Source organism: Gavialis gangeticus, unplaced genomic scaffold (assembly GCF_001723915.1).
Source record: "Gavialis gangeticus isolate Ggan-Ray unplaced genomic scaffold, GavGan_comp1, whole genome shotgun sequence".
In the NCBI taxonomy this organism is placed as follows: Eukaryota; Metazoa; Chordata; order Crocodylia; family Gavialidae; genus Gavialis; species Gavialis gangeticus.
The window spans coordinates 40,486,858-40,510,112 of record NW_017729000.1 but is presented as its reverse complement, the minus strand read 5'-3'; the positions used below and the strand labels follow the sequence as shown (position 1 = coordinate 40,510,112).

The 23,255-nt window shown below is 42.6% G+C and overlaps 1 protein-coding gene across 3 annotated transcripts in view; it reads right to left on the bottom strand.

Moving 5' to 3' along the window:
* RANBP17 (RAN binding protein 17) overlaps positions 1-23,255 on the bottom strand; it is a 329,610-nt gene that overhangs the window by 126,260 nt on the left and 180,095 nt on the right. For all 3 annotated transcript variants that reach the window (XM_019506533.1, XM_019506534.1, XM_019506535.1), the window contains one exon: positions 11,991-12,064. In XM_019506533.1, coding sequence (XP_019362078.1) covers positions 11,991-12,064 — 74 coding nt within the window. The remainder of the gene's footprint in view (positions 1-11,990; positions 12,065-23,255) is intronic.

The window sequence follows — 23,255 nt, the reverse complement described above, 5'->3', positions numbered from 1 at the left end:
AAGTGTAAAGTCATAATAGAATATTTCAGGCCAAATTTTTCAAAGTTGTGTAAAGGGTTTGTATAGATACTTCCCATTGAAATGTATAAGATCTGGCATCCAAATGTATAAGAACTCACATCCAAATCCCATAAAAGACTTTTAAAACATCTCAGCCATAACATGGTATTTATATATCAGTAATAAGGAACAGGGGGCAATTTGTTGGCAACAGGGCTCTGAACAGTCATTTTTTCATTATTTCTTCTAGATTATCATAATTTAAAATTAAGAGCTCTCTGTGGCCCAATGATAGTGATTGGACATATACCTTTCATTAAAACTGAGCAAAGGTGAAAAGTTAAAAAAAAGTACTGCATTTTAGTTTGCTATGATTCAAGGATTATACGGATTATTCATGAATGTATGGAAGACTGCTGGGTATTTGTAAAAATGTTCACATATCCAAAATGTTCCGTGAATGTTTTGAGCTTAGATACAATGACACGACCTACAGGAAAGCATGTGTATATATGGAGAGAAATAAACAAATAATTACTGGGCGCATCCACACATGCAAGCATGTCTGCTTGCAGCAGCTAAAATAGAAGTGGTGCAAATTTTAGCCAGGGCTTTTTGCCTCAGCGCACATGCTTGGACATGCACTTTGCTGTGGGGTCCAGCCAGTTCATATCTGGGGATACTAGCCCCTTGTGTTAGCTAGACTGCTGAAGCAGCATCCCAAATTCACTTTTTAAAATACCCCAAAATCCACATTCTTACACAATTAGAACAAAAGAGGGAGAGAGAAAGGAGGATTGATCAGATGGGCAATGTTTTATTGCTATATTTACAATGTTAAAGAAATCTGGAAGCCTACCAGTGTCTCCAGCATCATAATAAAATAAATCCTAAATATCTATGTTTTAATGTTTTAACATCGCCACACTCTGGGGGTAGGTGTGCACCTGTGTGCACCCCCTACGCATCGCCAATGGTCCCCTGCCTCCCACAGGGCAGAGACCCTCCCCCCCACAGCACATGGACTACCCTGCCTGCAGGGTCCCAGGGCCCCCCAGGGGCTACAGCTCCCCCTCCAGCCTCCCTGCTGGTCTCCAGCCCCCTGCTCCTTCCCCTGCTTGTCTCCAGCCTCAGGAGACGAGCAGGAGAATGAGTAGGGGGCTGAAGACCAGCAGGAGGCTAGAGACAAGCCCCTGGAAATGAGCTGGGGACATTCCCCTGCTCTCTCCAGCCTCTTGCTCATTCTCTGCTACTGCCAGTGAATGTGTGGGGCCTGGGAGAGCCAGTGGGAAGCTAGGGGAACAAATGGCAAGCAGGAGGAACTAATAGGGGGTGGGGAGAATGAACGGGGTGTGGGAAGAGCGAGCCGGGAGCTTGGGGAATGAACCAGGAGCAGGGAGAACAAACAGGGGATGGGGAGAGCAAATAGGGGTGGGGGGAACCAACAGGGAGTTGGGAAAGGTCCCCTCCCCCCTCCTCCAGCCCCCCAACCCCCTACTTACCCGCAGAAACTGGGTCCAGGGCCCTGCAGATTGCACCACTGCCTGTCTGGTTTGGGCAGGCAGCGTGCTTCAGGACCAGGGAAAGAGCCAATCACCAGGGTAAGAGCCAATCCTCTGTGGAGGACTGAGACTCCATTTGCCTCATGGCACGGTCTGGGATCATGCCCTGACCCAATTTTTTCCCTCGGGGTTTTGTTTGAACCCTGGATATCAAGGGGTCTAATTTTGCTCCCCCACTGCAACTTTGCAGCAGGGGGAATATTTTTTTGTTCCCTCACGTGCCTCTTGCAATGTCTCAAAGGGGTTTGAGATGCTGCAAGAGGCATTTGCGGGCTCGTCTGGATGCGCCCACTATGTTCAGCCAAACATTCATCCTGGATGCATTACACAACATTTACTTTTCTCATCTTGTTGCTATCCTATTAAGGAGTAGAAACAATACTGTGTGAATTCAATTACAATCACACAAAACAAATACCAAATAGTTGAAAAAATATTTTGTGAGCCCATATGCTAATTATTAATAATCACAATTGCATGGGTGTCCATGTGATGAATAAAGGCTCATCCCTTAAGAGATAACTGTTCACATGCTCAGCAGGAGACTTATTTCTGATTTTCAACAAAACATGGATGGAAGGCTTACTATTTTGTGGCAAAGAAACATAACTAATTGAAATCATAATCAGAATATTTACAAGAAACTCATAGTGGCTAAACTCTGAGAATACTTCTGGCTTTGATGAATATCTACTCAACATAAGCTTTAATGCATTAATTAAAAATAAGTGACAAACTCTCTAGCATCACAAATGCTGCTGGAAGGTTATCAGACATGTAATACAACTTGTTCACTATTAATGTTGTAAAATAACTTATTAATGGATATTGCTGACCAGGTCTGCACTGTGGAGCCTGTGTTAAAGAATTCAGAGGGAACAGTTTAAAAGTGTTCACATGGGAATGGCCCACTGGAGAAACTAAAAGCAGGTGTAGCTAAGACACTTTAGACAATTATCTTCAAATCTAGAAGAAACATAATTCACTTGTCCTGTCATTGATCACTGAACTCATACCAGACTTCATGAAGTGCTTCACATGGAAACCAGAAACTGTGTTTTCCATCCGAAACAGCAAACTATCACAAAATAGGATGTGTAAGTCTTCTAACAGCAGAACACAAACATTCTTTAATATGTCACAAAGGATTACTGCATGTTTGATCATTACAAATCAAAATATTATATGTGTTCCTCATGTTTCTCCCACAGCATTTAAAAACAGAATATTTTCTCTATGAATCTTAACTGTCATGATTAGATGTAAAGCATTTTTTGATGTAGTTATAGGATCACCTCAAAGTAAGCAATGATTCTAATGGTAGGGTGTACTGATGACTTACTGATTCAATATTTTCAAAGTGTTTTCACCATTTTTTGGTATAAAAAGCAGTGGTGGTCATTAATGAGGCAGTGTAATTTTTTAAAATAGAAAATAACTGTGGTATCTCAAATAACACTATGCACTGACAAAGCAGCAACCATAATGGATCACTTCTAACTATAAAGCAACTTAAAAATGTACTAAAGATACAAAGTCACTGTTATTTTTGATGAATATAATGTTAGAGCAATATTCATCATGATCATTTTCTCTTATTTTACATAGATAAAAAAAGAATTTTTTGGCTAAGCACAAGCATAGGCTAATATTTTCCTACTGTGGAACCATCTGCTAAAACGTGGACTTGGCTTACAGGGAAAAGTGACTGGTGATCTCACTATAGTTATAGTACTCCTCGTCACACTTGGCAGAATTTGCTCATTAATGTGGTAAGAATGAAACAACAGAAATGCTGCCACCCCAAGCTGCGCCATCTAGTTATACTTATTGCATTATGCATCAGGACATTATGGGGTGCCTATACACATGCTTTGACACGTTCTAATTAGAACCTGTTGGAGCAGACTTGATCCCACTGGAGCGTTCTGATTAGAATGCTCCAGCATACTGCAGCATCTCATGTATTCAGGAACCCATGTTTCAACATGGTGATGGGGGGCACTTTAACTGAAGCTTGTCTAATGAGCTTTAGTTAAAGCGCCCCTGCGGCCATTTTTAAATGTGGGACACTGAATACACGAGACACTGGGGGCATTTTAATTAAAGCGACTCCTGAGACTGCTCTAATTAAAATGCCCTCCTACCCCCCTCTTCTATCCTCCTCCCCTCCCCAAGCACATGTATAGGCCTCCATAGATTCTAGTCCCAATTTTCACAGAACAGCCTATCACTGGTAAGCAGGTATTTTATTTAAATGGATGCTGACATGAAAGTGTGTCTAGATAATGGATTTATTGTCAATTGATAAATGTGTCCTGCTTATTCCTCAATTTAAGTAAAAATGTTCCTTTTTGACACCAAAATGATCTCCAGGATAATATTAAAAAAAAAAAAGACAAGGTTTTCATATAAACTTAAACTACAAATATAAAAAAAATCCAATACTAAATATCAAACACACCACCTAAAGCTGGAAATGTTTTCTTTTAAAACAACTAGTCATTAGAAATGTTGCATATGCTCAGTAAATATATATGCAGGACCAGTTTACTGCTTAGCTTAAATTGCTGATGCAAATACATATATGTCAAATCTAATGCATATAGTAGTATTTGAAACCTATGAAATGATTTTTCTGAGACTTGGTTGATATGCACAGACCCTAGTTTCCTTTCAATGACAACAACAGATGGGAAAGACAGCCAAAAAACTGAAGTCTCCAAAATGTCATACAATGGTCTTTCTTACTCAGTTTCCCAATTCCACTGTAGTTTCAGCAAAAAAACCCAAAAACCAAAAAAATGCCCCCCCCCCAAAAGAGGAAGGTTTTTAATTCCATGATGAGCTTTGCTTCTAGAAATCACAAGAAATGCATCCATCAAAGTGGGCCACTGTGCTGACTGATTCAGTTGCAAATAATTTGTAGACGACAGAAAAACAGAATGTGTGGGTTTTTTTGTTCAAGCACAGATCACAGCATTCTTAATTACAATAATTTTAACGTACCCTGTGTGGGTATATATGCTTCGAAGCGAAAAGTTATCCAAGTGGAGTAGAGGAAGGTAATTGTCAAGACACCCACACAAATCAGATAAATAAAGTCAATTCAGAGAATTGGGGACAGAAGAAAGGGATATAATACCTGGGCATATTTTGTTATTTTTAAGGATGTGGCTTGCCCTTAACGTAACACAAAAGGCAACTGGGAAACAACAGGCCTTTCATTCCATGCTCTACTCCCACTCTTTATGTAGGTGGGTAGAGAGAGTCAGGAAAAGACAAAAATCCTTATCTTGCTGGACTTCAGATAACCAATGGACAGCTATTCTGGACAGAAAGAAAAGAGAATTTTCTGTACAGAACTGTGTTGCTCCAGATCAAATATATATATATAAAAAATCTCCTTTCTAGCTTCAAGACTTTCTTGGAGAAATACTTCGATTTGATGGGCAGGAGAGTTTTCTTAAAGCTAAATGTTACAGCTGCCTCTATCTTATTGGGAGGAAACTATTTAGCTCTTGTCTTCACTTGAAAATTAGGTCATGTTAGAAAAAGTCCCTAAGGAATCATAGAAACTAACACAATGTTTGTAGTCATGGTAGCCAGAGACAGGTTACATTTAATATTGTGTGAACTTGTCATGTTTAACCTAATTGTTCCAGTATTTTGTCTCCAGTAAAAACAAATCTACTGAAGATCATTTGAAAGTCTGCAGACTAGGTTTAGAGGAAGCCAGTTTGGCAGCACCATTCACTTTTTTTCCCCTCAGAAGCATGGTAATAGAGCTATGCAAATCTTTGGTCACTGATTTGATCTGGAGGAGATTTGGCCTGATTCGGCGGCCGAAGCTCTGAATCCAAATCAAATCAGGAGACCCATTAATCACTCTGAATCAAATTGGAAGCCCCGGATGTAGACACAGCTTTATATGTTTTTTCTACGTACCTCAAGATAACAGGCGGCTTGTGAATGCTGAGATGGTGGGGCAGATGGAGTGTCCAATGGGAGTGCGGGGGACCCAAAAGTGGACCAGAAGCACTTTTGGTCCACTACTGGGTTCGTCGTGGAGTGCACGGGGGACCCCCCTCCCCAGTGACTGATGCCTCCTGGGTTTGGGGGGGAAGATGATCTGCGGGGGGACGATCAGCAACCTGGGGGGGCACGAGTGGGGGGGTCCCCGCACTCAGCGGCAGACCCAGAGTGGACTGGAAGTACTTCTGGTCCACTTCCAGGGTCACCGCTGAGAACACGGGGGGCCCCCCTGCACTCCTGTGGGACACTCCATCAACCCTATTATCTCAGCATTCACGAGGCACGCCTGGTACCTCGAGGTACATAGAAAAAACATATAAAGCTGTGTCTACAGCCAAATTGCTGATTCTCCAAAACAGAATTGAATCTTCAGATTCAGCCAAAATGAGTTGGGACAGTGATCCGAATCAGCAAGTTGAATCAATGTCCTCCAAATTGGACTGAATCCGAATTGAGTACGCCCCGCTTTGCGCAACCCTAATAAGTAGCACATTCTTGTTTCACTTTTCCCAAGAGCACAGAGAAATCATTACTCTTCAGGGACTTCAAATTTCTTCACAGATTTTCCAAATCTCCAGAGATACTCTCTTGCCATAATTCAGCTGTTAAACCTCAGATTTAGAGGAAAGTTCTCCTTTCTCATAAGAGATAACATCAAGTCTTGATATATAGGGAAAAAAAGGGTATAACTTTCAAAAATCAAAATCTTTAAAATTTCTCTCAGGCCTGCTAGACTTGAGAGAAAGATAAGCATGCCCAAGCAGACCAGAGAAGGGCCATGACAAGAGGCAAGAAATTCTAATTATTTCCTAGGAATAATAAGAAAAAAAGAATCTATCAGAATACTGCAATCCTGGTGGACTTGATTTATTTGGATAAGTATCAGAGAAAACAGGGCAAGAATTACAGCTTCTCAGTGATGTGGGTTTTCTGGAAAATTTTGAATTGGAAAATTTTCCAGAAAATTTCCCAATGCCCTAAATAGAGAATAATCTGATTTAGCATGTTTATTTGACTTATATTTAATAAACAAAGCTAAAAAAGTACCCCCATGTTAATTTTATTTCCCAATAGCCACAAGTGTTTGAACTAAAATATATGATTAGGAAAAAAAATTAAATACAGAATACTTTATGTGGTTTAAACGTTATATTCAAACACACTCAAAGCTTTATGTGAAAATAAATTATTTTTATTGGAATACTTGTATGTATGCAAAGACAATACACAATAGCATGTACTTCCCTTACATTGTTTGTTTAGATTTAAGAAAAAAATGAAGGCACTGAAAACTGTTGACACACTAATTTTAGCACACCCAAAGAACTGTGCATGATATGCCATGGTTGTCCACTCATCTACTTCAACAGAGTTCAACTCTCTTCCACTGAGGACATTGCGGCACCTCCAGTTTCACTCTCACTAGCTGTAGAATCACTTGCACTACTTATTAGTTCCATTTCAGAATCAGATTGAGGCAAGTCTGATTGAGAACTACTCGAACCACATTCTCTTTCGCTAAAGGATGCTTTTACCAATTAACCCATAGACAAGGGCAACTTATCACACTGCATCTTCTTCACTATTTGTGCTTTTGACTAAAACTCCAGAAGCAAGACATTTTGAGAAATAGAAACAAGCTTAGCAGTGCATTCATTTGTTAGTCTATTCCTCTTTTTTGTCTTGACTGAGCTGAAAGCCTTCCAGTTCCATTCACAAGAAGCTGCTGTTAGTGGAATTCTTAGGATCCTTAAAGCAATCCTACACAACAGTCAGGTGTTACAGTAACCCTTCCACCATGTAAGAGGAGACACATTCTCCGCGGCCTGCCAAATGATATTTTTGCTCCAATGTTTTTCTTTTGCACGATAGTTGGCAATGTCTGCCATCACAGCTATTTCATCGATGTTGGGGATGTTCTTAGCCACTTCTTTAATTGTACTGAGGGCTGTGAATAATTCATCTGATAAATGTTGTCCTCTGTGTTGCGGAGCGAAAAGGTTTGCTGCCAGATTAACTGGATGAGAGCAAAACTCAGATCTCTTAGTAAACATTTGTTTTACTTCTTTTTTGTATAGAGGTGAAGAAGGCAAATGCTGAATTATATTTTCATTCAGTTGTCTCAATATCTCTGGAATATTAGAAAGGCTTGGTGTATCTCCTTCAAGTTTCTTGATAGCAACTGAAATTGGTAGTAGCAAATTGAATGCTAACCTTGAACTAGAACCCAGAACACGTCCTTGTTGAGAATCTGCTTCCGAATGTTCCTGGGAATAATCTGGGACACTGTCATCTAGTGAAGCACACTACAAACAGTTCTTTGTGTGCAGCAAACTATGTAAACACTTCGTAGCCGAGCCCCATCTAGTTGCTCCTGGCAATAAAAGTGCACTTTCCTTCCCCTGCTTCTCTTTCTGTAATTTCTTCAAAGTCTGATTAGCACCATGATGATTTTTGAATACCTTAACAATTGCTTTGCAGTTTGCCAATATTGTCTTGACTGTATTTACACTTACTATGTCCTTTGCCAGAAGATTCAAACCATGAGCAAGACAGCCAAATACTATTAAATGAGGATACTTTGCCTTTTAATATTTGCCATGCAGCTTTCATATTACTCGCACTATTAGTTACAAGGGATTGTACCCTGGAGGGACCTGCACTTTCAATCTCTTCACTTGGTAATTTGGCTATGTAATCACCTGTATGATGAGAAGATTTGGTAGCAATAGCTTTCAGGAATATTGGTTTAGGTGTTGCTAACATAACGTTCAATAAAGGATTTCCTTGTATATCAGTCCATCCATCTGAAATCAGTCAGTCATTCTGCTTGACCAATCGCTTGAATAACCATTGTTTGAACTCTGTCATACTCTCTATCTAAGAGAATGTGATAAGCAATAATATGACAGTAACTTATATGATGGGCAAATTAGTTCATAAAGTTCCTTCCAGTATTGATTTTCAGTTATGGAAAGAGGTGTACCACTTGAAATATAGCTCAAGCTAATGCAAAGGGAGGCAATTATTTTGGGCGGAGGGCCACTAACCCAGTTTTGGCAGGCTGTCGAGGGCCACATGGGTAGCCCCGCTACTTGACAGGTGTCCCACCCCCTGGTCACTATCTTGGGACCAATGTCCCAGGGCCAGCACCAGTGGGGCCCAAAGTGGGGCACAGGCTGGCAGGGGTCTGTGGAGCTGGGCTGGGCTGCACCAGCAGGGAGAGGGGGGAGCTGGCCTGGGTCCATAGAGCCTCTGCCAGCTGGGACCCCGCGCTCCTGCCACCCTGCTCTGGCCCCTGCCAGCACTGACCCCAGGACATCGGTGTGGGCCCCATGCTCCCACTGGCTCCCCGCCCACTCACAGCCAGTGCCCCCCAGCCCCGTGGTACAGGCGGGGGGCAGTGTACAGCTTCAACTCCCTGCTCACCGGCAGGGAAGAAGCTGGTGCTGAGCGTAGGGAAAAGCAGCCCATCACCCACCCCATGGCTGGCACTCCCTGCTGCAGGCACTCGCAGCCCACATGGGGCTGTCTAGAGCAGGCACAGGCAGGCTCAGATGGGCTGTGAGCGGCTGCAGTGTGGGGCATGGGCCACACAGCGAGTGAGGGGCCACTCTTTCCCATGCTTAGCACCAGCTTGTAACCCGCCCCACTGGGGGAAGCAGCCCCTTGCAGACCCCATGCCCAGTGCCCCGCACTGCAGCTGCTTGCAGCCCACCTGGGGCTGCCTGTGCCTGCTCCAGACAGCCCCTCGTGGGCTGCAAGCCCCTGCAGCAGGGACTGCTGTCCATGGGACAGGCGAGGGGCCACTTTTCTCCATGCAGGGAAGAAGCCCAGGGAAAAGCTGAATGTGGGGGGGGAAGCAGCCCCTCCCCTGCCCCATGGCTGGCACTCCCTGCTGCAGCCGCTCGCAGCCCACATGAGGCTGTCCAGAACAGGCACAGGCCACCTCACGTGGGCTGTGAGCAGCTGCAGCACAGGGTGCTGGCCATGGGGCGGGGGAGGGGGCCATTCCCCCCGTGCTCCTTCCCTGCCCGGGGTCCCCCCTGCCCTTCTTCACCCCCACTTACCTGTGGTTCTGGTGCAGGACAGCCACGTGCTCCCAGGCCAGAAGTCCCGGCAGGGACTTCCTGCTGGGGAGGGGGGGGCCAGGCAGGCCCCGCTGTTGTTGGAGCCCACTGGGCTTCCCCTGGGTCCCACTGCCCGTGGTTCCTGTCATTTTTGACAGGAACCAAGGGCAGAGAAATATTAATTTTCTACATTTTTGGGTGCCCCGCAGGCCAGGTAGAATGGCCTGCAGGCCGTATTTTGCCCACCCCTGAGCTAATGTCTCATCTGCTTTTTCTTGATCTTCTTTTGACATTTTGTCCACAAATCTGGATAAAAAGCTTGACTTTTATGGTGGATTGCATATCTGGTGGTAGTGATCTTGAAAGTGAGGATCCTGCTTTTTCCTCCAGACCTGGCAGCTCAACATTTTCATTTTCCATTTTTTGCAAATTGGCTATTTCACTTGAGCAGCGAAGTTCCTGCAACGAAAGGTGGAAAAGATTTTTATTTTAGTTTATTTTAGCCTGGCCTCATCCATAGCCTGGCCTCATCCATCAGAAGAAGAAGAAGTGGCAGGGAGCTGCCTTCCCCCCGCCCCCTGCCAGAAAGATCACTCTGCTGCTCAATTTGCTGTTCAGTTGTCCTGGGACTGCAGAGCTAAAGGGAAGTATAGTCTGGCCTCTGCCACCGGCCAGAGGACTCAGCTCACTCTGCTGGATTGAAATAGTTAACTATTTATCTATTATGTAATTAAAAAATATATATATTGTTAAGCCTAAGCCAGCAGAAAAGCAGGATACAAATATTTTAAACAAATAAATACAGTCCAGAGTTGCATTAACAACTTTTAAAATTATAGTGTTTTAAAACAATATAGAAGCTAATCTATACTGTGTGTTATTTAACATATTAATTTGTTTACTTACAAAGGATTCCTAAAGTAGACTTTTCTCAGATGATGTTGTTCCTCCACTTTGTTGTATTAGCTTTCTGTATATGGCTTGTACTTTTTCAGGACAGTTTTTACATGTTATTAAATGTTTCTTCATTCTTGTTGCGTTGTTAGCATACTCCTGCCCACAGAATTTACATCTACCAACTTTCTTCCTTCCTTCAGTGGCTTAACTTCATTATAATGATATCACACACTAGTTTTTTTCTGGTTAGGCATTATTATGACTACGTCAATGCAAAAGCACTAGAAAACTAACAGATCTTACACAAACACTTCCAACTTTCCCAACTCAAAGAAAGAAATGAGACGTTGCTCCGCGTGTTTGCTGAACTGAAAGTGAAACAAAAATTAATCACAGTTTTAGTTTTGGCTTTGGTTTCACTTGCAGTCTGAGATGAAATAAGAATTTTAGCTTTGGCTTTGATTTGACCTGCACAGCCAACTAGGTGGATTCATAACTTGGTTTTTGGTTTGGATTATTATGCAAGTGTATTTACCCTCCTGTTTACAAATCAATAAAACATATATCTATTCTCTCTCAGTTTCTAGGGATAATTACCTGAAAAACATTAATTACAACTTTGAAACTGCCAAGCTTACCTAATATTGTATTGGCATCTATTCATTGTTAGTAATGAATTTTATGAAACAATTAATTTTTAGAAATGGAAAATTTCCTATAGAAAAATAAAGCACTGGAAAATTTTCCGCCCCACATGTCTGCAGCTTCTATTGTTGTCTGCCTTCCTGCTCCCAGGTCCTCTATGAATTTATGCCTTCTGGTTTTCATAATTTTAAGGATGAGAATTCAGTCCAATCCACTCAATGTCTAGCTATGTTCTGACAACTGAAGTGTGTTTCAACAGGTACCTTCCAGCATGTGTACTCCACAATGGTGAGCATCAACCTAAGGAAATGAGGGTAATCTGCTACAAAGGAGAACAAAGTAACTTCAGTGCGGATTATGCTCTTCAGGTTTGATGATGGTCTTTCTTGATTTTTACCACAGTGTAAGAGTGATGTTGTAGCCAACCTATAAGCTGTTACCAGTGTACAAGTGAGAGGAAAACTATGTGGCCTTCCAGGCCCAACCACAAAGATAAATAATCACGTGTACATTCTTCATACATCCACAGTTCACAACTATAATGACCTGTTTAAGACTATAATGGTATTTTGAAAAGAACCAATGCAGTTTAAGCTCTTTTATCCCATATTCAAAAGTGATTTAGGTATTTGTAGTTTAGACCCCCTCTGAAAATTTACATTTATGAGCCTAAAGCTGCATTTAAATTTTAAGACTTAGTGTTTTAATTAAAATTACGTTTGTGAATTAAAACTGAATTTAGATCAACATTTAAGCGAAAGAAAACATAGCACAGACTCACATTTTTGCCACAAATGTTTCAAGAACATGGCTGTCATCTGTTATTCCTAAGACTTCTGACATTCGGGCATACACCTGAAAATAAACATTGCAACAGTAACATATATAAATGTATAAGTACAAAATATTACTTATTCTAAAATTATATTAATCCTTTCCTATTTGGGTTTTGCTGAAGAGAGGCACAGGCATGAATGTAGATTATTTTTTCAGTCTGTCTGACACTGGCTAAATCAGCATATGGATGATTCATATCCTTCAAGGCAGTGATTCAGGAATTTGGGGCTGATAGATTTTCACTTACCATTGCATAAACATATCCTCCCACAAAGAAACTTTAAATACTCAGCATAAACAATGCCCTCACTTTGTGGCTCAGGGAGCAAACCATCTCCTTTCAAGGAGGTAATGGTGCTTTATAAACAGCTTCAAATGGGTAGAGAAAAGCAACACAGTACAACATCAATATAATGAACTCCCATGACACAAGGAGAAAAGGTCATTAAAAGGTGTTTGCTACCATAAGATTAGCTAATTTGCTGTATGATAATTATGAAAAAAATGGTTCCTGTTGTTGGGACTGTTAAAACCAAGGGTTTATTATAATAAGTGCATAGTGCATATGATGTACTCTCCACCATACTGTAGCATCAGTAGCATGAACATAAACAATGCTCCTCAGCTTTCATTTATATAAATCGTTACACAGCCAGTTGTGAAATCTGGTTGAATTAGATATTCCCTAGATTTCAGTTTTGGGCTTTTTCTTCTCTTGGCAGTCAACTAACTTGAAGACATGCTTTCTAATAACCCTTTGTCCCGGGATATGTACTACTGCTCTTGTCCTAAAATTCCACCAGTCAGATCTAACTCCTCTTGTGAAATAATATCAATGAGTAGGCTAAAGGATTTGTAGCATTATACCGCAGATTTACCAGATAGTCTTACAAGATGTTGTGACATTTTTAATAACCATAAAACTAATTACTTTGTACAACTCTGACAGAGCCAGAAAAACAGATGCTTTGTGAAATACTTCACTGTTGGTCTGCCAACATACCTTGCCAAACTACATAATCTCTGAGATTCATTCAAGACCTGGACTAAAGATAGCTTTACCAGCTAGTGCAACTCAGTTTAGTCTCTTTTAACCCTAATTGATGTCAGAACAAGGACTTTCAAATATTTAATCCTTCCACATTATGTGATCAGATCAAGTATCTACTAAGATCTAAAATGGGAGAAACAATTTCAGAACATGTGTAACCTAAGCCACCTAGTAATGAAAGGCTGGTGCCATCTAGTGCCAATTTTATTCTGGACCATTACTATCACACTATAAATTACACAGAATTACAGACTTCAAATATATCTCTTAAGATACTAAACTTATTTGAAGCAAATTCTATTACTTCAAGTGATGCTCACCTTCTCAGTTATTCTTGAAAAAAGAATTTTATACTATGATGGAGCAAGTGACAATCATATATTCATGTTCTACACATTTCAACAGTTTTTAATCAAAATACAATAAAGCCATGATTCAATCCAATTTTTGCTCTAATGAAAGACTACACCAAAGCTCAACAGCAAGGATATATTTACTTACAGTTTTGGTCAAAAGTCAATTTTTAATAAGATTATACTGTATTATGATAAAAATGTACACTGAACAGGACATTTATAAATAATAAAAGTATGATGACAAATAGTATAATCTCTCTATATATTTTCAAAAATATTTGACAAATTATCATTTATAGCACTGGTATTTAAACAGGTTTCAAAATATTTACAATAGCATACTTAAATGTTTTTTTAAAACATTAAACACCATGATTTTTATCCTGAAAACTACTACTCCTGTAACAAGCTATGCTATCCATGACTTTTGCAAAAAGTTTTACCTTGTTTTCCTACTTTTTTTATACGTGATCTTTGAAAGTTTTACATTCCTTACTAACACACACTGATATTCAGATGCTTTCTAACAAGAAGGAGAGAAAGCTAGACTGGATGTGAACAAGCATCTGCTCTACTATCGTTGGGTTATGTTGTCAAACTAGGCTTTCACCATCCAAGTTTAACAAATAAAATACTGGAACTGCAGTCAATGTTGACAAAGAGCACTGCTTTAATCCACAATTATCCTTATAACTCTTACTACTCCTTTTATCATCCATTAGCTTTGATTCCCATTATCCCATCAAGAACTGTGTCAACGCTTTTGTCCCTGGGGATTCCCCTCAACTACTAGGATCTGACAGCCAAGGGTGAGTGCTAAACAGGATCATTACCTCTTAAATCCACTTATCTGATCCACTGAATAGTAAATTGAAAAGCTCATTAACAGCAACAATCTGATTTGTTTCCACATGTGACAGGGTCATTTTAAGTCAGGGTATGAATACACTGTTTGCTTTAAAGACTCCTACACATTTTGTGACAAATCTTTAGCAAAAATGCACGATATTGAAGTGATTAGAAAACATCTACAACAAATACAAAGCAATATAGGTATAAAAGTGACAGCCACAACTATAAGTCTGCTCAACTTAATTACACTTGAACACTTACTGTGAAAAATCTAAACAAAATCAGATTTAGCTGTATTCTCAACATTTCATGCATTCATGCAATTCCTCCTTCTCCATGTAATCTGTGGAGAATGTAACTGTTACCTTTCATGGCACAAGGCAGGGTAGAGATGCACCTTACGTTACATTTTATATTACCTTCTGTAATTCAATAATCCTTTGTTTTCAGTCAAGTATTTGGGGCAAATACTGCAATTCCCTCATACAGAGTGCATCTACACATGCACATTTACTGTGCAGAAATAAAAATAATTGGGCAGTATGGGCATGTCTACACATGGACACCCATACTGTGCAGTAAATATGGCAATTTAGGCCAATTTGAGTATAAATTTGGTATCTGCATCATGTAGGTATCAAATTTATGCCTGATTAATTACTGCACAGTAACACATGTGTAGATGCCTTACTATGTAGTAACACCGTGGACTGATGTGGGACTATAGCACTTTAACGCCTGCACATGTAGACACTGGCCTATTCCCGTTTACTCTACAGTAAATTCAAGCCAGCGTAAAAACACGTGTAGACATGCTCACAGTGTAGTACAGTGATTCTCAACCAGGGTATGCTGAGATCCTCTGAAGGGTGACACAAGGTATGAGGAGATAGGCAAGGTGTGAGGAGATAAACAGATAAGCACAGGCTCAGGCTTGTCTCTTTCTGGCCAATTCACCACCCCCACAACTCAGCTCCTCTGCAAGGAAGTAAGTACTGTTATATACAAATTACTGTATTTACTCAGTCCAAAGAGGGTTTTTTTCCCTAGTCAGTATCTTAAATTCAAGTAAAAGGTGGAGAGGTGGCAAGGTAGCTCCTGCTGCGCTAGTCCCAACCTGGGTTTGGGGTCCCTGCCACTCTCTGCAGCCTTGGTCCTCTTTTGGCTAGGCAGCAGCTCCAGCCCTGGTTCCAACCAATGCTGCAACCTGCTATTGCCACAACCAGCGAAGCCTGGCTGGGTAGGGGCTAGAGCTGGGACTTAGAGTAAGTGGCAAGGGGATCAAGCAGGGGGGCAGTGGCACAAGGGGGCTGGCACAGGGGTTGAAGGCAACAGTGGGGGGTAGGAGACAGAGGGGTTGCATTAATGGGGGGACAGGAGGCAAGCTGCAGGGGAGCAAAGACAAAAAGTCGAGCCATTTGACTCCCCCTGTTGCCAGCCCCCCTGCCACTGCTTCCCCTGCTGCAAAGGGTGGAGAGACATGAATTTAAGATGACAGCCCAATAATCAGATTTTATACAGGGAAAATTATAATCTATTTATAAATTCTCCATCTCCAGAATCTAATTATTGGGGGATCATCTTTAATTCAAAGTTGTCTTGGATTTTGGTAAAGACAGTAGTTTTGCCACTCAGTTCACAAAAGTTATGGATGGGTGCCTCAAGTTCAAAAACACTAAGAACCACTCGTAGGAGATATTTGTGAGCTACATATACATTCTTGGTTACATTTTGAGTTTGTTTTGAAAATTGTAAAGAAATGTAAATATCTATAAAAAACATCATTACCAAGAAGACAATACTCTCCTGCTTTGAGAAATGCCATGGTTCTTGGGCACCATGAGTGCTGAATGCAAGCATTTTTGGACATAAAACACATGACAATTTTAAAAAGGGGAATGTACACAGAGTACTACAGGGGGGTGTGACAGGTGTGCAGAAACTGCTCTTGTTTTAAAATTTCTAATTTAAAAATAAGTTAGAATTACTTGGCTTATATCACTGGGTCACAAACATAGGAGCAATGTATGTGCTCAGATAGGCTGAGTTCCAGGGACTGCATGGAGATGCCCTTTCTGAGGTATCCGAATCCTAAACCAGTTCATAGAACATGAAAATGCAAGTTCTGAGACATTCACATGCCTTTAGATCCCTTAAATAAAAAGGATTTCTCCATAAATTGGAAAAATCTTACAAATAAATATTTTATATTACGCTAAATGCACAAGCTTTAGCATCTGTAGAGTTTCTACATAATTATTCTTAAACCTTCTCAACAGCAGTATCTGCAATTTCACAAGGGAATCAATGCATACCACTGTGTGCCAATATCATAATATCGTAACGTAGTATTATAGGAAAGTATGGCATCCCTTATTTTCCCATCTAATTCCCATCTTTCCCTTACTGAAGGCAGGATCATCCCAGACTACACAATCTCAGCCAAGTGTTTGTTCCACACGCTCCTGAAAATTTCCAGTGATGGCGATTCCACGTTCTCTAGACAGCCTGTTCCAATAACTGACCCTCATAGTGAGAGTTCCTCCTAATTCACAACTTAAATTTTCTTTGCTACATCTTGAGTCTATTGCTGCTAGTCCTATTTCCTATAGCCACAGAGAAAAGTGCATTTCCATCCCTCTATAATAACCCTTCAGGTACTTGAAGGCTTTTATAAAATCCTCCCACCCTGCTTCAGTCTTCTGTTTGCCAGGTGAGCCTATAAACTTCACTTCATCAACCTCCTAGATACAGAAACTCATGGACTCAATATAGACATTGGATTTATGACACACTATAACCTGCCCAGCATCTGACTCCTCAGGTACCTCTGCACTTTTACCTGCTACATTCCCCTCCCTGCCCACCCCAGCCTGTCCCTCACCCCGACACCTCAATTTATATTTTCATTGACTGGCTTTCTTGCCTGCATTGCATGCCAGCCTCTGGCTTCTTTACTATTCCTTCCACCCAGGAAGAGCACACACATCAACTACAGATGCTTCCTCAGCCTGACAAAGGGTTTTAAACCTGAAAACTTGCCAAGATATATTTCTCCAACTATTCAGTTGGTCTAATAAAAGATATCAAATTGGCCATAGACCCTTGTCTGCCTTGTGTGTATTAAAGCAAACTGGGATAAAGGCAGCAGGAATGGTAGCCTATAACAGGGGGCTTTCCCAGTGCGGGTGAGATCTCGGCTTGCCCATCTGTTTCCGGGGCAACCACCTGCCCCTCTTTCACCTGCCACTCCCTGATGGAAAACCAATTCAGATGTTACCCAGGTGGGAGGCTGCCTGTTTAGGCCCCTGATGTCTAGAGATGACATCCGTTCTGCAGCTCCATACCAAGATAAGCAAGATGCTCATCTTGCTGGGATCCTATGACCCCAGCTGACTTCCTGCCCTTCGGGCAGGAGGCTGGATTCGATGATCTTCCGAGGTCCCTTCCAGCCCTAATGTCTATGAAATCTATGAAAACCACCCCTATGCTGCGGCCCATGCCTTGCAGATGGCATCCCAGGCAGCTAAGCTCACCTGGAACTTCACAACTCCATTGCAACCAGCAAGCCTCTCAAAGCTCTTACAGGTCTGGACTTTCCCTAGCCAGGACTGTGTGTGTGGTGGCTGGAGGTTATAAGGCACCTCCTACCTGCCTTTCACCAGGGAAGTTTGTGGTACTGCCATTTCTTGGGGGCTGCTGTGCCACCAACAGTCCCACCAAGCCTCCTGCAGCTGGTAGGGTGTAGTTTTTGGTAATGCCCAGGACCTGCGGCCTCCTCCTTCTCCATATCGCCAAGTTTGTCCTGGCATGGGAGCTCAGCAGGGGCAAGCTCTTCTCCTGCTGGCTGGTGATACAGCAAGTGCAGCCTCCAGCTCTGAGAGCGGGGCATTAAATGGTTTAAAAAAAAAATAAAAAAAGGAAATGTGTGGACTCCTGGAGCTTGGGGAACCCCAGCAGTGGGAGGTTCACCTTTAGGAACACCAGCTGCTCCACGAAACCAGGATCCAAGGAGGTGTGGTGGGGTATCACAACATCCCCAGCAATGTTGAACACCCTCTCAGTTGGAATACTGGTCAGTGGACAGGACAGGTGTTCCTGCACAGCTGTGGCCAGATCCTGCCACATCTGGCTGCAACTTGCCCAGTAGGCCAAGGGGTTGTAGAGCAGAGGCTCCACCTCCTCGGTGAGATATGTAGCCACTGAGGCCTCGGTGCTACCTGCCCAATGCTGGAATCTGGAGCCTCTGGACCCCAATATGGAAGCCATGCCTTTGGCCCACATTGGCAGCACATGTGGTGGAGGAGACTGACTGGTGCATGGAGTGTTGGCACAGGACAGTGGTTCCCCCTCTTCCACGTCCCCCTGCCTCTGCCCTTCTGCCTCCCTAACTCTGTTCACCAGCACCTCCATCCAATGATCCAGGGTTTTGGTGGCATACATGCTCCCCTTCACCCTCAGGTTACACAAGGCCACCAGCATATGGACTGTACTGGACTGCAATGGATACAGCCATTTCTTGATGCCCTCCTCCAGCTGCTTCACCAGTGTTTCCACCTCTGGTGACAGCAGCTTGCCCCAGCCAGAAACATCAATCCCTTGGAACTTCTCCATTTGGTTCTGAAACTCCCTCACTATGGGGATCGCCTGGCTAAGGAAGGCATTGCCAGTGCTGAGGCTCTTGGCAGCCTTGAGGAATGGCTTGAGGACCACCAAGAACTGGGAGATGGTATCCCACTCCATTTTGTTAAGGGGGCCACTGATCCCAATCTCCCTAAGGCCATCTCATGGATGGCCTTCAGTTGCTCCACCAGCCTTCTGAGCATCAGGTATGTAGAGTTCCACCGAGTCTCCACATCCTGCATGATTTGTGCTGCAGGATGCTAAGCTCTGCCTGTTTGTCCCGCAGCATCTTGCCCCGCTCAATGCTCCCGTGGAATTAGCCCACCACCTTCCTGCATTTTGAAATGAGCTGGCTGGTTGTGACAGTGCCCTCATCAGTGGCTCTGTCCCCCTCCAAGGCATCCCTATGAGGTGGAACTTGTATGCCACACAGCAGATGCCAACTATGTTGGCATCATGGACTGCCTTGACCATACTGGCTCCATTGTCAGTGACCACGAAACCGTGGCTGAGTTCCCCCTGCCCAATGAGCCACCCCTGCGCCATGTGGTTCATGACTCCCATGATTTCCGTTGCCATGTGGTGCCATCCCCTCTGCTTGAAGGAGAGCCCATGGATGGCCTGACTGATTGCACCAGTTCCCTGTGAGGGAGAGCTAGGCATGATCTCCACCCTGGCTGCTCCACATGTCCAAGGTGAATTGTAGGCCCACCTGCAGACCTGCCTTGTGCAGCTCCTCCCTCAAGTACTCCCTGCATCCCTCATACAGGGAGGGTGCCACTGTCCTGCTGAAAGTGGTGCATATAGTATGATGGGGCCATGAGCACCATGAGCTGCCTGAATTCTGGCCACTCAACAAAGGAGAAGGGCTGGCCATGCAGAGCAAGCATCTCCCCAATACTCTGGGTGATCTCATTTGCCTTTGGAATACACCCCCCTGCCTTCCCCCCACTGGTCCAGGGTGGCCTGTCTCTGCTTCTGGGGGACGGGGGCTTTGAAGCAAGAGGGGAACTTCCCTTTGGGCATGCTCCCATTGGTGCCAGGCTGAGGAGGAGAAATGGCAAGGAGCTGGTGCCTTCTGATATGCATCAGCATCCCCGTGGTGCTGAAGTTTTCTCATTCTTGCTGCAGCTGGTCTTGCAACGGCAGTGCAGGCAGATAGCATACGTGGGATCATCTGCCACCTCAAAATGATCCCAAACTTCATGCCCTCCTCGCTTTTGGGGTGTGGGTGGGGATCCTGCCTTATTCTCCTCCTCAGCAGGCAGAGGCACAACAACAAGAGGAGCTAACTCACCTGAGTCACTTGCCTCCACAACCTCAATCCCCTCCAAGGTGCTTTCTGGAGAAGGAGACCTGGCTCTAGGGGAACTTTCAGGGGTGTGAAGCAGAAACTCTGATTCCTCCTCTTTCCCCAGAACTTCTCTGGCCATGCCACTGTGCTCCCCTGGTTCCAGATCCAGCTCCTCCTTTGGCACTGGAAGGCTCTGACTGGGAACTGAAATTGGGGTGGAGAAGACTGTCCTGCTAGTGGTCTTGGGGGTTATTATTATTGCTAGTGTTAGTGGAGGTGGGGCAGGTGCACACACTGCTCCCATCAGCAGAAGTCTCATGCCTGGTAGAAAAGAGGGTGCATCTAAGTTGCGCGGGGAACTTACAGCTCTCCCTCTGCCTCCTCTCACTCACCATGCCAGAAGACCTAGTGGCCTTTTCTCCACACTTCATGTTTGGTGTGCTGGAAAATCTGTGTAGTGCTTTTCTGCACAGTGATATGACACTGCCAGGCAAAGTACAGCTTTCTTTTTGTTTGGGGTGAAAAAAAATAAGAAGAATAAATAACAGGATTTTTGGGGAAGAAATACTTGAAAGGGATTAACAATAGGGATGGTAGGCAAGGGTAAGTGCAAAGGGATTGGCTAATGACTGGCTACAACTTGTTAGGAACAAACTACCTACTGCTACCAGCCTGGATGCTTCAGATGCTGTGCTCTGCTGCTCGTGTTGCAAGAGACAGATCTCACAAAAGGCAGAGAGCAGTTCACAAACAGCCTTATATATTCTTTCTCTGTCCCTCCCCCAGAGCCCTGGGATTGGAAGGGACCTCAGGGACAGATCACAGACATTGGCCAGCTACAAATGTCAATATCAGAACAGTCCTTTCCCCCCCGTCTCTGAGTTTCTGTTTTTCCTCAAACCCGCCTCCGAAACATTCTGAAATATCCAAAACATTTTGGCTGGTTCCATTTTGTTTCGGAGATGATTTGAAGCCTTTTATTTCATTTTGGATTCAGTGTTTTGGGCACCAAAATGGGCCAAAACACCTCTAAAACAAAACAGCTGCTGAAGTTTCACATAGTCCTATTAACTAATGGTTCTGAAAGTACCTCAGCTAATTTCTTCAGTCACCTAAGGTACATCCCCATCCAACATGAAAGCATCTAGCTTCTTTGAGTAATCCTTAAACTGTTCTGCTACTACCCTAAGTTGTGTCCTTCCCCATCTTTGCTGCCCACTGTGCTCATCATCTAGTAGCTGCCTCTATTTGTGGAGACTCAAGTAAAAAAGGCACTAGATACTTCAGCTTTCTCTGCATCATCTGTAACTAGACTGGCTTCTAACATTTTGTAAGGGGCCTACAGTTTTTTGGATCTTCCTCTTGACATACTTGTAGAATCCCTTTCTATTGCTCTTTATGTTCCTTGCCTTGCCCCTTAACTCATATCATGCCTTGACTGAACTTCGCAAAAAGAAAATGCAACATAATTTTTTTTTGACGTTTTCCAATCAATTCTGCAAGTGGAATTCAAGAGAATGCAGGACAAATTCATGGAAATCTGGACAGGCAGTTACTTCAGCCTACAATACTAGCAGCTCCTCATGACCACAGAAACTGAAGGTACATATAAAAAATTCTGGTTTGAACCAATATTTCCATGACTACAGCCAGTAAGAAAGTCACAGACAATACAATAATAACAATGAAGAAAATGAATGCAATAGTGAAGGGAAGGACAAGTAATCAGTGAAGCATCTTGGCAACAGTGGGTGGAGGACATTCTGAACCAATGTCACAATACACTTCCTTTATCTGTACAACTAAAATAACTTATTAGCACTTAATACTGTAATTCATCAGGTACTCAAATTACATACAGATACTCTTCTTCCTCACTAATCTGAGGTTCATTTGCTACACTACATAACAAGGAGAGAGACAGTGAAATATAAATATATGAACAGAGACAGAATTTTCTGAAGCAATTCTAATGTAATTAAAATTTAAGAAAACAGAAATAACTTGGTAAGCACTTTAAAAATTAAATTTTTATTTCTCTGTGTTCGTCTGCTCTTTGGCCTTACATAGGATTAGCTTTGGGTTTTTTTGTACTATCATTATAACTCTGAAGAACCTAATTATGTCAATCCTTAAATGTGAAAGAGATTACAGAACTGGGAAACTCAGAATATGAGTTCTTAAAGGTTGTATGGCTATATAATGACAGTCACAGAAATTCAATAACAGCACTGTATGGAATGTACTCAAACGCACCACATGAAACAAATTAAAACAGAGCAATGAATCTCTCACACTGTGCAAATAAGAGAATACAAGAAAATGTTGATTCTATATGTTTCATAAGGCTGTTATAATGAATTAAGATTTGGGATAATGAATCTTTAGAAAATTGCAGTTAAGTTATTACCCTGAGGCATAGCATCAGTGCTTAAGATGTTATAACTTCCTGAAAGCTCTCCATGTCTTGCTGCAGAGAACTAACATAGAAGATAACATTAAAACATTTTGTCATCAGATACTGAGTCATGAAGTACAATTCTCTTTCACCCTGTGCAACAGCAACAAAAATCACAAAAATTTCTAGGTTACTTATGCACTTCCATTCTGGCCTGAAAAGATCCCTATATCACTAAGACTCGGGCCACTTAGTATTCCCAGAAACAAGTAACTGACAACATGAGCAGCTAATTCTATCAAGCTCTGTTGCAATCCAGATTTACCTGGGAAGCCAATTAACGATGCTTAAGTCCTGATATCCCCTTGGAGGAAAAAAACCAAACCCTATAATGAATAACATTTTGAAGCTTCGATCATCCATACTTTGATGGAGGATAGAAGGGGATGGCCCACCCATCTTTTGTCAACAGTTTAGTTTGAGAGCACTTTTCTGGGAAATGGGAGGTTTGGGTTATTATCCCTCCTCAGCCTGATGGGGTCAGAATCTACGTCTTGCCTTTCCCAGAAGATCTCTGAATCAGTAGGATAATGGCTTGGGCAGGACTGAGAACATCTTCTATCCTTCCAGCCAGG